Below are 14,689 nucleotides of genomic sequence, written 5' to 3'. Positions count from 1 at the left end.
GAACATGCTTTAGGGGCAAAATCTGTTGCAACAGATGTAGAATAACTACTCTTAGTACCATTTCTGCCACAAAATCCGTTTCAATGCCATTTCCAAGTGTCAATATTATTAGCTAGAGGAGCAAAAAGAAATGACTGTTCAAAATTGTCAGTTTCAGTCCTTCCACTTCTATTTCCACCATTTTGATTATTTTGCTGCAGTGCACTGACTAGTGTGCATTTGGCTACAGATGAGACAGCTGAAAGAGAGAATTTGCTTTTGTTTCTCTATCATATAAATTAGACACTGACAAGGTAAAAAAAATCTAAAAGCAAGATCTCTAATCACTAATGATACTAACCAATTACATGGTTAATTTAATGTTAACATTTATTAAAACTGAAAGACGTTAATGAAATGTTAATTAAACTGCATTGTGAAAATTAATTTACTTGTTGCACTTCACTCAGCTTTGACAATGAAACCAGAATGGATAGTTTTGCTTTCCAATTCTAGTCTATTTCACTTTCTGGTTCTGATTTCTGTAGTACAGTGGGTATCAGACTGCAGTGAGTACCTAATTGAACAATTTATCAAGGGTTGTGGTGGATTCTCCCTCGCTGACCATTCTGAAAGCAAGACTCTGTTCTAAAAGATCTGCTCTAGGAATTATTTTAGGAAAGTTCTGTGCCCTGCGTCATACAGGAGGATCAGACTAGGTGATCAATGGTCCCTTCTGGTCTTGGAATCTCTGAAGCTTGAAGGTAATCTATGCAGCTCTGGCAGGTCATGTGGTGCTGGCTCCACCCTTGCTTGCAGCTGCTTCCACTTCTGTCCATGGCAAAGAAGAGCCTGGACACCTGTAAAAGCATCTAAAAACAGGCTAGCTCCTCTCTTCATCTGCCTTCCTAAAAAGCCAATGCTGGATAAGAGAGCATAAAGAGTTGCTGCCTGGGGTGATGGGAGCCATCTGTGCAACAGTTATAACTAGCTAATTACTTCCCTAATATTACTTTCCTATAGTAGTAATTATAATAATTGCTACTAGGATATTATGTTCACATTTGAGAAGAGAGGTGGTCCAGGAGACATCACCCAGTAAGGCATAGGCAGCTATCACAGGGTGACTGGCCCCTTTAAGGGGAAATGGGACCAGCCTCGTGCCATAATTAATTAGCTGCTTCCCAGACGGTAGGGATACAGTGTCATGCACACTTGGGCCTTATAAAAGTGCTGAGTAGGCTCCGTCTGTCAGTACAATCACGGGGTAGGAGAAGGCACCCAGCCTCCTGGCTTAGGATTCCAGATGAAGCAGCCCAGGAGAAGCAAAGACCTCTAAACTGGAGCAGGGAAGGATGTGAGGAAGATAGCCCAGCATGGGCTGAGGCTGATACCCCAGGGAAATATTTTGCTACAAAATCCGAAGCATAGGCCTGACCTGCTTAACAGGGTTCCTTTAAAAACAAACTTGCAGTTCATTAAGACAAACTCATGATTCAGAATTGCTGGGTGTCCACATACCCCCTGATTAACACACATCAGCCTGTTTATATCCAGCTATACTGTTGCGGTCAGAGCAGGGAGAGAGTCAGGGGTGAGGAATGCCTCACTCTACCTATGTGAATGTCGAGAATTCCTTATTATCTAGCAACCCAGGACAATCTTGGTGCTTAGGCTAGGTGAATGAAATATAATTTGCTGCTTTTCAGACACTTGAAAATCATGGGTGTGCTGACTGGCCAATGCAGTCTGACTTGACCTGAGACTGAAAATTATATAATGCATAACCAAGGCTGCAGTTAAAAACAGCCGATGTGTGGGAGTGGTATTAAAATGTAAAAAGAAAAGGAGTACTTGTGGAACCTTAGAGACTAACCAATTTATTTGAGCATAAGCTTTCGTGAGCTACAGCTCACTTCATCGGATGCTCAAATAAATTGGTTAGTCTCTAAGGTGCCACAAGTACTCCTTTTCTTTTTGCAAATACAAACTAACACAGCTACTACTCTGAAACCTGTATTTAAAATGTGGCTGCCTTGGGATGGAAACTATGGCATGCTGCTTCATTTGTAATCCTGTGGTTTGGCGTTTGTATTTTTACAATGTGAGGCAGCAGAACCCACTGAGCTGATTTTGACACTGCCTGCAGCTTCCTTAAACAAGCTACTGAGAGGTATAAGAAATGTATGATTTCCCTGCCTGGCACTTTTCTGGCTTGATACTCTGCCAGTTGTGCCCCATACTGCACTTTGGTAATACTTTGTATTTACATGGCACTCTCAACTTAAAAAAAGAGATCTCCTGGCACTCTGTAAACAATTCATTAAGCCTTTTAACAAACCAGTAGAGAAATATTAGCCCAACATTACAGAAGAGGAATCTGAGATGCAGTGAGTTTAAAGGCCACAATTTTGAAAGCATGCATACATGCTGAGCTCTGCATGCTTACAGATCTCCATGCACAAGCATCCTCAACTTGGGCATGCCCAAAAGACCTATGCAGTTTTACATGACTGGGCACAGGGAAAGGCCATGGCAAAATCAGGAACAGAACCCTGAACTCCCAGATCCCAGTCCCTGCTGCCTCAGCCCAAGAGTATCCCGCCCTGTTGAGTACTGCTCAGCCTTCTCCCATGGCAGTATCATGTGTTTTACCAAGAAACTGGAGAGGAAAGTCTGTCTTTGATTTTCAGCCTCATGCTCATGACATTTTGGTGAGTCAGCTTACCCAGCACTTTGGAGTGCAGAGCAAGTAAGATTCTTCTTGCGTGAAGGGACTTAAAGCACAATTTGATCTAAAACAAACTAAACTTCATTTTTAGCTTCTATATATTGATACATTATGGCAGGGGTGGCCAACCTGTGGCTCTGGAGCCACATGCAGCTCTTCAGAAGTTAATATGCGGCTCCTTGTCTAGGCACTGACTCCAGGGCTGGAGCTACAGGTGCCATCTTTCCAATGTGCCGGGGGGTGCTCACTGCTCAACCCCTGGCTCTGCCTCAGGCCCTGCCCCTATTCCACCCCTTCCCACACCCTCCCCTGAGCCTGCATGCCCTCCCCCCTCTCCCCCCCTCCCCCAGAGCCTCCTGCACGCCACAAAACAGCTGATCAGGAAGTCCGGAGGGTGAGGCGCTGATCAGCAGAGCTGCCGGTAGATGGGAGGCACTGGGAGCGGGGCAGTGGGAGGGAGCTGCTGATGTATTACTGTGGCTCTTTGGCAATGTACATTGGTAAATTCTGGCTCCTTCTCAGGCTCAGGTTGGCCACCCCTGCATTACGGGCTGTCCGCGTCTGAGATCCAGGTTGACCTTGAACAAGTCACCTTAAATAACTTTTGTAGCCTGGGTTGTTCTCTTTTTAGCTTCTGAAAAACTGTGGTCGACTCCCTGGATTGTAAGAGGCTGGCAAGGCCTGGTGTGCACCCAGCTTCAGCAGGTGTTAGATGACTGTGTAAAGCTGTTGCTATTCTGATGAGTCACTAAGGCAGGTGCAGGAGATAGGATGGAGGAGCTCTAGTGGAGCTCTAGTGAGAGGGGCCTGAGCTGGATGAGGTGCTGGACAGAGATCCTAGGGACAACTAAACCTCATTCTAAGCTGCCTCCCTGAATTGGTGGTGATCCAAGTTACCAAAAGGCCAAACCTCAGGAATGGAGTTAGTTTGGACACTAGCTCAGGGTCTGTGTGGCCTGATGAGGACAAGCTGGAACTCAGCTCACTTGTAGGGATGGAGTCTTTCACCTCCAGGTGACCTGTTCAAATCCAGCAGGTGAGTAGTGACAGAATTAGCCTCTGACAGCTTTGAAGTGGCCTATGTAAAATAACTTTCTTCAGTTCCCAGTAACACGTCTGTGTCACATAAGCCATCATCATCATGTGATGCCCCTCAAATAAACATATTAATAATGTTTCCCATACAGACTTAAAATTTCTGGAAAATCAAAACAAAATGAAAAAGCCACGAGTCTCACTCTGCAGCTGTTGTACATGCAAGTAGCCCTGCTGGGACTAAGAGCCTAGTAAGGTTTGCAGGACTGTGTCCTTTGAGTAATCCACAGCCAAGGGTGCAATTACAAACTGCAGACGTGTAGGAAAGGCACCCAAATCTGGCTTTCTCTGGGCAGAAACTATGGATACTGCTTAATTTGTAATCCTGTAGTTAAGATTTGTATATACTCTTGAGCTGAGTTTATTTTCCTTTTGTTAATTGCAATACACATTACAGATTATTGTAGACAGTGTTGCTACTTTAGCTAAAATCACATGATATTTAGTGTCTTTTCTTAAAGCCCCAGCTCCTCGAGTCATGTTAGTGTGAGAATCTCCGCTTTAATTTTTTAAGGGGGAAAAAAGTGTCTCATTTTCATGGTTGCAAAGAGAAGCTTGAAAATGTGACTTCACAAGGGAAACTTAAAAAAAATTTTTTTTAAATCATAATTGTCAGTCATGACTCGGGGGAGGGCGGCAGCACAGTCATGATTTTTGAATACTTGGGATTGCCAATACTGAGATCACTGAGCTACAACAAACGACTGCGAACCCAATCCTAAAGTGCTTAGTGCCATCAGTTGTTGTCATCTATGGCAGCTGCAGCTGCCATGGAACTTCCGAGCACAGGCCCTGTATGATAAAGCTACATATTTTTGTCATTATTCATCTATTCTGTGTTCAATAGGATGAAATTTCCTATGACAAGGAGGAGGCTCCGACCTCATCCTCCCAAAAACTGCTACCTTTTTTAAAAAAACTTGGTCAATGATTTTTTGAGTGCCCAACTTGAGACTCGTGGACCTGATTTTTTTTCCATAATGCTGCGGACCCAGGGGAAGCTGAGGTGTTGACTTTATAGAATGTTTATTGTTGTAGTATCCTAGGAGATGGGCCAAAATGTTCAATGTGCTAGTATACTACAATAAGTGCCCTATTAACACAACAGACAAACATCCCAATAGCAAGCATCAGACCTAAGTAAACTACAGCTTTTCTCCATGAAGTGCCTACTCTCACTGTTGTGAATTGTGGCTTTAGTTTTATTCTCTTCATTTAGTACATTAATTTGTGTTTGTGCCCCCACACAAACTTGAACTGTGTACATGGCCAAGGAGCAGTGGAACAGTTTCTCTTGCTGTTAATTTTAAGAATGGATTCTAATGCTGGATTTACAAGTTTTATAAGGACACTGTCAAAGCAAGATCTAGCAGCACTAGTGGGGCAGATGCTGCAGAAGCCTGGAAGAGAGACCAGGGAGGACAAACCAAGGGAAAGTGAGAAGGTGTGGGAAGGAAAAAAGAAAAATATGTGGGAAGAAGGGAAAGTGATAGAGATACATGAGTGAGTGGATGGAGAGAGAGATCTATCAGGAAAGACTAGCATTTGTTTTAAAAAATGCTCCACAGATTCCAATACCAGAAGGGACCATGGTGATCACCTAATCTGACCACCTGTACAATACCTGATTTTTTTTCCCCCAAAACATTTTTCCCTCAAACATTCTAGTATTTATTAAATGCAAGTAATATAAGCACGAGTGGGAGAGAAGGGGGTCTCATCCTGAGTCTGTTAGTGGCTTTGGCTGGGGAAGATATTCTCAGTAACTTATCCCACAAAGCCTTTCTCAATGCTTGCAAGGTATAGATCAGGATGACATGCATCTCCTATACAGTAGAACATCTACCCTCCTTTCTCAAGTCTTAGGAAAGAGACCTAATCTCTAAAAAGACTGTGCTGCACAAGGACTCTCTCTATGGATGTCAAAAGGTCTTGCCTTTTAAGTGACACATCAGAAGGAATGAGACTATATGGGGAAAAACTCTGACCATGACCCTGCAACTAACTCTGTATGGGGTTTGAAGTCAGTGGGGCTTTGTGTGGAGGAATTTGCAAGATCAGGGCTTATAATTAAGTTTGGAAAGATCAGATTTGTATTGGTAAATGTTGCTTTCACCACACACACACAAATCAATCAAATATTTCCACTGATGATAGAAATTTACAGATAAGCAAAGTAAGAAATACTGTCTGAGAACTTAGTTTGATCTAAGAATATTTACTTTATAGATTTTTGACATGGGAGGTTGACAATTTGTGTTAAATTGTAGAGCTGTAATTGAGTCAACATCTGCCATTAAATAATTGCTGACCCCTTTCTTGTTTTCCCACCCCATAATTTCCTACAACTATGAAAATATAAATAAAGCTTAACTAATCAATATCATATGCTTAATTGAAGAAAAAATCTGGCAAGCCTACTTATAACTCCACGTACTTTTATATGTTTACTTCTGAAAGACATTATTAGGTGAATTAGAACTCAAGTTAAAGATTAAAACCGCTGTTCCAGCACCATTGTTTATGAAAATTTCAGTGACAGGTGTTTTGATATAAATATTCTCCTGCCACACTTGTAATCCAACTACTGCAGCACTGTGCTAGGGCATAAGAGCCAAGAAATGAAACAGGCTGGTCTAATTTCTCTGTCCATACAGGAAAAAAGCTCAGAGTGTAAACAAACTACATAAGTATGGTAAAATAAGTCAAGTAAATCATTAGAGTTCTTCCCCTTTGAATAGTAAGATGTTTAATAGCACAGGTAAAGATATGTTGTTTTTAAAAACTGTTAACCTGACAGCATCTCTTTAAGAGGGACATCTTGCTTGTATCATTTAGGTGGCTAAAAAGGATTGTGAGAGTAAGGTTAGATATTTGAATTATCCATACACTCAGAGTAAATAAACAAATGCATCACCTTATTCACAGAAAGCTATAAGCCTGTGGCATTATTTGCAGGACAAATACCTAATAATGCTGAAAACAGAACTACAAAAGACATACTGAGCAGAAAAGACTACTGTAGAACTAGGTAAATAGCTGAAGTGAAGTCACTTTCAAGCCTGATTTAATTTTGAGTTTTCCTATACTCTTGTTCTCCTCAACGACTTTCTGTTGGGTGTGATGTTGGAAAGTGGCTGGGCTACTGAACTGTGTGATGGACCCAGGAGGAAGGCGCAAAACCAAAATGGTGCGAGACAACCCCAGAAGAAAGGTAAACAGAATACTGACTAGAGCGCCTAGGCGCTACAGTAATACAAAACATTTGTAATGTATATAGTGTCCCTGCATCACATCCTTGAGGATGCCAAAACACTCTGACATACTATCAGAAAATTCTCAAAAGTATGTAAGGTAATTTAATTTCTATGAGTCTTAGGCTCCTAAGTCACTGAGCACTTTTGGAAAAACATTATACTTTATGTACAGAGCATCACTGAAAAGCAACTGTCTCTGTAGCAGAAGGCTGCAGCCAGACACCTGGAAAACTGCACAGCTGTGGAATGAGAGGGAAATTTTGCCCGATGACACTGGCCCAACAGGGGAAACCTATTCAATGTAGAGCAGAAAGCAGCTCAGGTTTTAATCTCCGCTCTCCTCGGAAAATAACTGGATGTTGTACAATTTATCTACCTTAGAAGAATCAAGAACCAAATCGGTTATACAGGGTTTTGATCCTAAAGTTCCAAGGAAATGAGACCCTTTTAAAGTGGTGCTTACATCACTACTAATTTTTCTCTACGTTTGCCCTACAGCCTTGATTTAACATATAGTATGTTAGCTGTCTGCCAAATTAAATTAATATTGTCCAGTTTAAAAGGTAGAGATGGGAGGGAAGTGAAGTAGCAGCAACTTCATACAACATTCCACTTTTTAAATGATTTGAAGCCAGCTATAGCAGGCAGCTGGGTACCTAAGGCAAATGGAGATTAAACCCCAGACTGATGCATGGTAATATTGTGCGCTATTAAAAGAAAGGCTTTTTAGCTTGGTTTACTGAGTTGTGGTATCACTGATATCCTATCAGTCCTGTCTGTGTTTGGCAGGTGCATACTATACAATAACAATGGTGGTTTTAACAGATTTTTCCCATGTTCATTTACATGTTGTCCTATTTCGATTTGACAACAGAAGTTGCAAACTGTTTATAAATTACACTATGACTTCTGATTCCTCTTAAAGAGAAGCCTTTTTTCCCCCAGTCCCTATCCACCTCTGCCATTATTCACTGGTGCAGACTCTGAGGTCAGGCAGTTGTCATGCAGAAACAGCAGAGAATGAAAAAGCTATTTTATTCATTTGTCTCAAGAAATTTGGGTCATGTTTGTAGACATTCCGAAATCCTCAAGAACGCAGTAAGCTAGATTCTGGACATAAGTTTGAGGTCATTTTCTTACTGTCCAGATCCTTTGTTCTGATATATATTTAGGCATTGGCTCCTATGAAGTTTAATACATTTAGCATCACATTTCTGTTGACAACCCCTCACTGAGAACATTTTTGTTTAAATTTAAACAATGGACTTGTTTTTTATAATCCTACTTTTCAACTATGAATACCTCTACAGTCTGTAAAGCCCTGTCGGTTACTGTATAGTTGCATTAAGCTGATACTTCAGTACCTGCCCAGAAGCTGTTCAATCCAATTTTCATCTCTAGCTGTTGAATAAAGCTATCTGTTAAAAGGCTGTAAAGCAAATACCCCAGGAGTTTTTAACAGAAGGTAAAAAATATTAAATGCATGGCTCCTTGCCTCTGAACTTTTTGGTTTAGAACAGAGATTTCTAAACAAAAGAAGGGGAGCTGGGGGAAGGTATAATAAGCTAGTGGTGGTTTTGTTGGTAGGGCTTATTACATTTGTTACCTCTACGTAACTGCTGGAATGGTATGCTGGTATTTTGGAGTTTGGCTATGGTGTCCACAGCTTTGACAATTCAAGGAGAGAATCGCCTTGAGATCTCTCTTAAGGGAGACACGGTGGAGATGCAGCCTGTATCAGCTACACCCAGCTGTAGGGTCGCAGTAGGACAGCGGGGTATTTGTCTCATTCCACCCCAGGCCCCCTCCAGCCGGCGCAGCGCGGCCCGGGGCAGAAGGGACGTGCCCCACACCCAGCGGGCGAGCGGCCGCCGGCACGGGACGCTGCAGCGGAGGAGAAGGGCCGGCTCCGGGCAGCGCCGTGGGCTGACGGGGCTGGGGGATGCGGCCCGGCCCGGGGGGGCTCCATTGTGCGATCCGTCGCCAACGCCGCTGGCCCGCCCCGGAGCCGGGACCCGCATTGTTCTCGCGGGGCGGCAGAAGTGTGTGGGGGGGGGGGGAGCGGTTTGGTCCCCTTTTAATCCTGTCACGAGCCGGGCCCGGCCGGCTTTAGCGGCCCCTGTTGGGCGGGGGCGAGGGGAGCTGGTGCGGCCGGCCCCGAGCCCTGCGCGGCCCCAGGGCGGGAGCGGGAGCGGGCCGGGCCGGCACAAAGGCGGCGGCGCCTGGCGCTTACCTCTCCCGAGCAGGGCGGCGAGGGCGGCGGCCAGCAGCAGGAGCGAGCGGCCGGCCATGGCCAGGCCGGGGCGGGCGGCGGCGGCGGGACCTCGGCGCGAGAGCTCCTCTCAGCCACCCGGCCAGGCGGCTGCCGTCAAGGCGAGGGGCGGGGGCGCGAGCGGCCGGGGCGGCGCAGCCTCCGCCGGGGAGGGCGGGAAGGGAGGCGGCGCGCGAGGAGCGGGGCCGGCCCCGAGGGGAGGGGCTGGGTGGATACGGGGGAAGCCAGGAGGGGCGGGGTGCCGCAGCTGAGGGGCTTCCGCGCAGGGGGGTCCCCAAGGGGGCCGGATCCGGCTGGGGAGGCCAGGAGAAGCGGCCCCGTGCAAGGCGCCCGGAGCCGAGGCGGATCGGTGGGGCGGGGATGCGTGAGGAGGAGGAGGAGGAGGAGGAGGGCGGGGTGGGGGTCCCCGGGGGGGGGGCAGCGGTCCGCCCGCTGCGAGGGCTGTGTGCCTGGAGCACGCACAGGCGGGGACCCCAGAGCAAGGGGGCTTTGGGCCGGCCCGAAAGATCCGCCCCGCCTCCCCCCCACACTTTCTCCTGGTGCAGTCCCAGATTTGGTTTTTTGAATCCAAACACAAATAGGACCCAGCTTTGTTTTGTTTCACTGTGTGTGGGAGTGTGCGGGGGGAGGGGGGGGGATGCAGAACATATTGGTCATCAGTCCCCAAATATGAACCTACGGGATGAGGCCCGGGATTTTCAAGGGGTCTAAAAGTCACCACTGTCCACAAATGAAACTTGTTACTGAAAGCTGGTGACCTCATCAAAGCAGATCCATACCATAACCAGGCCAAAGAAAATAAAGAGCCCACTCTCCCTTCGCTATTCAGAATAAGAATAATGGTAGAATGGGCTGCTGTACTTATATCAGTAGCAATGGATGAGCAGGAAGTATGGTCTCATTCTAATTTTAAAACAAAACAAAATCCAGCAGTAGGAGTGCAATGCAAGAATCAGCATCTGAAATCTTGTCCCTTTGCAACCCTCATAAAGAAGCTGAACAGAAGCTATAGAAGGAAGTACAAGGAGTAGCCTAAAAGTTAGCATTCGTGGTTTGCATGTTAACACATGTATGCTTTCTGACCCCCTCTGCCTGCTACATGCAGCCCCTCTGCATGACCTATTCCTGGTGCTTTTCTGGGGTAGAGGATTGGAATGTGGGTGCATGTCAGTACTTCTCTTGCAGGGTGCTGTGACCATTTGCCACTTTCTCCACACTTGCCCTGTGTATTTGATGATAAGGGTAAAGAGTTCTAGGTATTGGCACTGTCAAAATAAACACAACATGAAAACTGAAAACAAGAAATGAAAGACTATCATGATTCTGTGCTATTTAGTTGAATTTGTTTAATTATGGTAAAAAGATTAAAAATAACTGTTATGATCCCTCAGTGCAGAGATCAGTTCTTTGGGAAGCCAGAGCTGTCTTGATGGTTTGCTGTTCTTTGCACAGCAGTCAGTGCATTCATACTGTCTGTCAGGGACTCTGTGTTGTGTGTTCTGCAGCTTTTGGGTTTGCTTGTGTGTGCGGCCCAGGAACATATTTAAATAATTGTTCTGGGCACAGAATTTCCCTTTTAGTTAAAAGGCCAGTCACATGGGTGCAGCTGGAATTTGAGTGGGATGTTAATAGAGCAAGTCTGTAAACATAAAAATTCTGACACGCTTTTAATATGTGGCACAGACAGTGTAGCCACAATGGGGCGACTTCAGTTGTGTTGGAACTTTAACCTTTATTCTGAGTTCCTTGGCTTTGGGGTGCATTTGTACTACACGAGCTCTGGGGGAGGCCTAGCCGTGGAGCAGAACCCCACTGTGTTAGGAGCTGTTCAAATATAGAACAAAAAAACAGTCCTTTTTCCAAGAAGCTTACACTCTAAATACAATATGAGCCAACAGGAAACGATGAGACAGTACAGGTCTGCATGATAGGCAGTGGAGTCAGCGCACCAACAGCCTAACCATTGTCAAGTTTTTTGTAGGCACCATGGCAAAGGAAAGTTTTGAGGAAGGATTTAAAGCTGGATAATGTTCACAAGCTTTGTTGTAGATTCACTCCTACAATGAGTGTCTTCTTTACTGGTGTTGTAGCATAGCTTGTTTAGAGCTGAATGAATGAAACTGGTATGAATGAAAAGGAGCTCTCCACTCCCCTGTAAAAGTGGGTTGAGAGGTGTTGCTAGGGCAGCATGGGGAATCTTGCTCTACCATTGCCCTTAGTCTAGAGAGGATTGCAGGTTCTGTGGCTGTCAAAGCAGCACCTTTTATGAGTGCTCATTCACACAGGAAAAACGTGATAAAGAAATGCTGCTCAGGCAGCTGTACCCAACTGTATGTTTCGTTAAGTAAATGTGATGCTGTGAAACGTGTATTCTGACTGTTACCGTTGCAGACTCTTCTCTACTGCTGCTATAGCAGAGGTGGAAAGAATCACAGTGACGCTAATGTGAGGAGAAAGAAGGAAGCAGGGAGGAAACCACAGAATACAGAGTAGCCACTGTAAAGAAGATACAATTCAGCTGCTGCACAGAGCCGCATATGCCTTGAATCTCTGCCTCGTTTTCTTTCACCTCTCCCCTTTATGGAAAAAAGGAGGAAAAAAATTTTTTTTTCTCAAGAGAACAATCACACCCTAACTAACAGAGCAGCATTTGTATTACCACAGTCTGGTTCCCCAATAATCTCTCCATATACTATTTGCATTTCAATAGACCTTCAAGCTTCCCGTAATTGTTGTGGAGGGTAAAAAGGCTATTATATTAGACTTACATCAGCTTTTGCAAGTCTGAGAAGATAACAGTAACATTGATAGCAGCTGACCTGAATCATGACAGCATATTGTTTGCAGTTCTGTATGAGTCTGGGGTTTGCACCATTATTTTGTGATTTGATTCATAATTATGACAAAATAAATGGATTTAACAGTTTAATTGATGGGAAACACAGAAGCAATGCAATGATGCATTGTGGGGCCAGAATGGAACAGAGCAATGCAGTCTAAGACTGCATCAGGTGTACTGAGCTAGCTAAAGAACACTATGAAATCACATGGTGCATTGCTTGAATAACCACTTCAGCAGAGACCCAAAGACTGTCTTTTATGGATCAGAGGGACTCCTTCCATGGGAAATGTCATTACTGTGAACTAAAAGTTACAGAATTGTAAGAGTAGATTTTTCTCTCCTGGTACTGTGTTCTGATGGACACAATTCTAACTCCTGAAGATGGAATGTAAGTGCCCACTCCAAAGCACATCAGAGTCAATTGGAGTCTTCAGTGAGCTTTGGCTCAGGCTCTGTGTGACATGAAAAGTAGAGCAGTAACACATAACTTGATCAGCATGAGTACTGGATACTCTCAGGCTGAAACTATCTCAGGATGTGCCCACATCACATTGGATGAATCATGTGTGTAGTGGCTCTGTGCTCATTCAGGTTTTCCACTCTGAGATATTTTTGTTTGCAATTTTCCAAGTACAGTCCAGTAACTGTTGAAGAGGTGGAAATAGCAGTTTCTCTTTAATTCTCTCTGGGAAGGCATTAAAAGTATAATTTTTAAATAGTGAAGTGAGCTGAGCAGTGATGAGGGGAAAATTTTCAAAGGCACAGATAGGCGTTGACTTTCAACAGGTGTTAGGAGTCCAACTGCCCTTTGTGCCTTTGAGAATCTTCCCCCTTGGAGCCTAGCACATTTTTGGCTGCTTGGAGAATAATCAGGAAAATGCTGCTCTCTTAGGATATGTTTGGCATCCTTATTAGACCAAGCAGGCTATTTCCATTTTCTCCCTGGGCTCATTTCTATAATAATAATAAAATCAGTTGCACTTTTAGAATCTTTCATCCCTGGATTCCAGAGCATGTTAAATGATGGACATGTGTAAGCATTATTTGAGCCACCCCTGAAAGGCAGGAGAATGGGCTGCTGTGTGACAGTGCAGGGTATCACTATGCAGTTGTTTAGAACAGGAAGTGAAGTATATTTGTAGAAAATGATGGGTGATTTTTAGTAAAGGGGGTAGGACAGGATCACATGCAGCCTATGATCACTAGATATTTTCCTCCTCCCAGAAATTCTTTCCTGCCCTAGACACAATATCCCCAACCCCAAACTTCCAAATCTCATGATTTGTTTGAGCCTGATTCATGATATTTGAACAAGACTAGTTTTTTGGGGGTTCTTTTTTAAAATGTCCCTTCTGATGTTGGAACACTGAGGAGGGGGTCACATTTTCAAAGTTTTTCTCTACAGCTGTGAGGGCTAGGAAATTACAGTAAATCCCCCTCAGAAAAAGAGGGATTCTTGGATTATTATGACTGCAGGAGCTGAGGTTTTGGGGGAAGCATCCTTTATTGTCAGACTCTCAATAAAATTGCGAGCAATGGCAGCACTCTTAAGATAGCCATCAACGTATGCCACACCCAAAGGCTGCGTTGGAGTCATGTGACTCAGATATTGCCGGCCTCTCCTGTGGTCATGGGACAACGGAGAAGAAAGTAGAAAACTTCCCTGGGTCCTCTGGCAGCAGTGGCCAGTCAGCAGGACGTAGCTGTGCTGCCTGCTGTACAGTGAGTCATTGCTAAAGCAGGACTCAGATAGCAAAGATCCTTCCTTAATCTTCTCCTGTGGTGCACATTGAGTGGCTAGAGCTAAGGAAGGAGACTCGGGGCTGGTCTACACATGCAGTTCTGCAGCGGCGCAGCTGCACTGATTCAGCTGTACCACTGTAGCACTTAGAGCAGCAGTCCTCAAACTGTGGGTCGGAACCCCAAAGTGAGTCGGGACTGGGACCCCATTTTAAGGGGGTCACTAGAGCTGGCATTAGAATTGCTGGGGCCCGGGGCCAAAGCCCGAGCCCATGCCTAGGTGGTGGGGCTCGGGCTTCGGCTTCAGCCGTGGGCGGCAGGGCTCAGGTTGCAAGCCACCTGTCTGAGGCTGAAGCCCTTAGACTTCAGCTTTAGTCACCCCCACCCAGGGCAGCAAGGCTCGGGGCAGGTGGGAGGGTCAGGCTTTGGTCTCCCCTCCTGGGGTCGTGTAGTAATTTTTGTTGTCAGAAGGGGTTTGCAGTGCAATGAAGTTTGAGAACCCCTGACTTAGAGCTTCTCCTATCGACATAGGTACACCACCTCCCCGAGAGGCCTCCTGTTGACATAGCACTGTCTCCCCCAGGAGTTTGGTTGGTATAGCTGCATCGCTGAGCCGGTGTGGATTCTCCACACCCCTGAGTGATGTAGTTTTATGAACATAAGTCTGTAGTGTAGTAGACCAAGCCTTGGGAACTCTGCTGGCTCTGTCACAAGCTCACTGATGCACCTTTGACAGTTCAGTTCATCTCTGTGCCTCAGTTTCTCTATCTGCA

General features: G+C 45.1%; 1 protein-coding gene across 1 annotated transcript in view; it reads right to left on the bottom strand.

The window, feature by feature from the left end:
* CD99L2 (CD99 molecule like 2) overlaps positions 1-9,417 on the bottom strand; it is an 85,500-nt gene extending 76,083 nt beyond the window's left edge. The window contains exon 1 of the mRNA XM_077826989.1: positions 9,296-9,417. Coding sequence (XP_077683115.1) covers positions 9,296-9,353 — 58 coding nt within the window. The 5' untranslated portion in view covers positions 9,354-9,417. The remainder of the gene's footprint in view (positions 1-9,295) is intronic.
* Between the last annotated feature and the right edge of the window lie 5,272 nt (positions 9,418-14,689).

Source organism: Eretmochelys imbricata, chromosome 9 (genome assembly GCF_965152235.1).
Source record: "Eretmochelys imbricata isolate rEreImb1 chromosome 9, rEreImb1.hap1, whole genome shotgun sequence".
NCBI lineage: Eukaryota > Metazoa > Chordata > Testudines > Cheloniidae > Eretmochelys > Eretmochelys imbricata.
The sequence above is the reverse complement of the archived record's forward strand: the minus strand, read 5'-3'. Positions and strand labels throughout refer to the sequence as shown.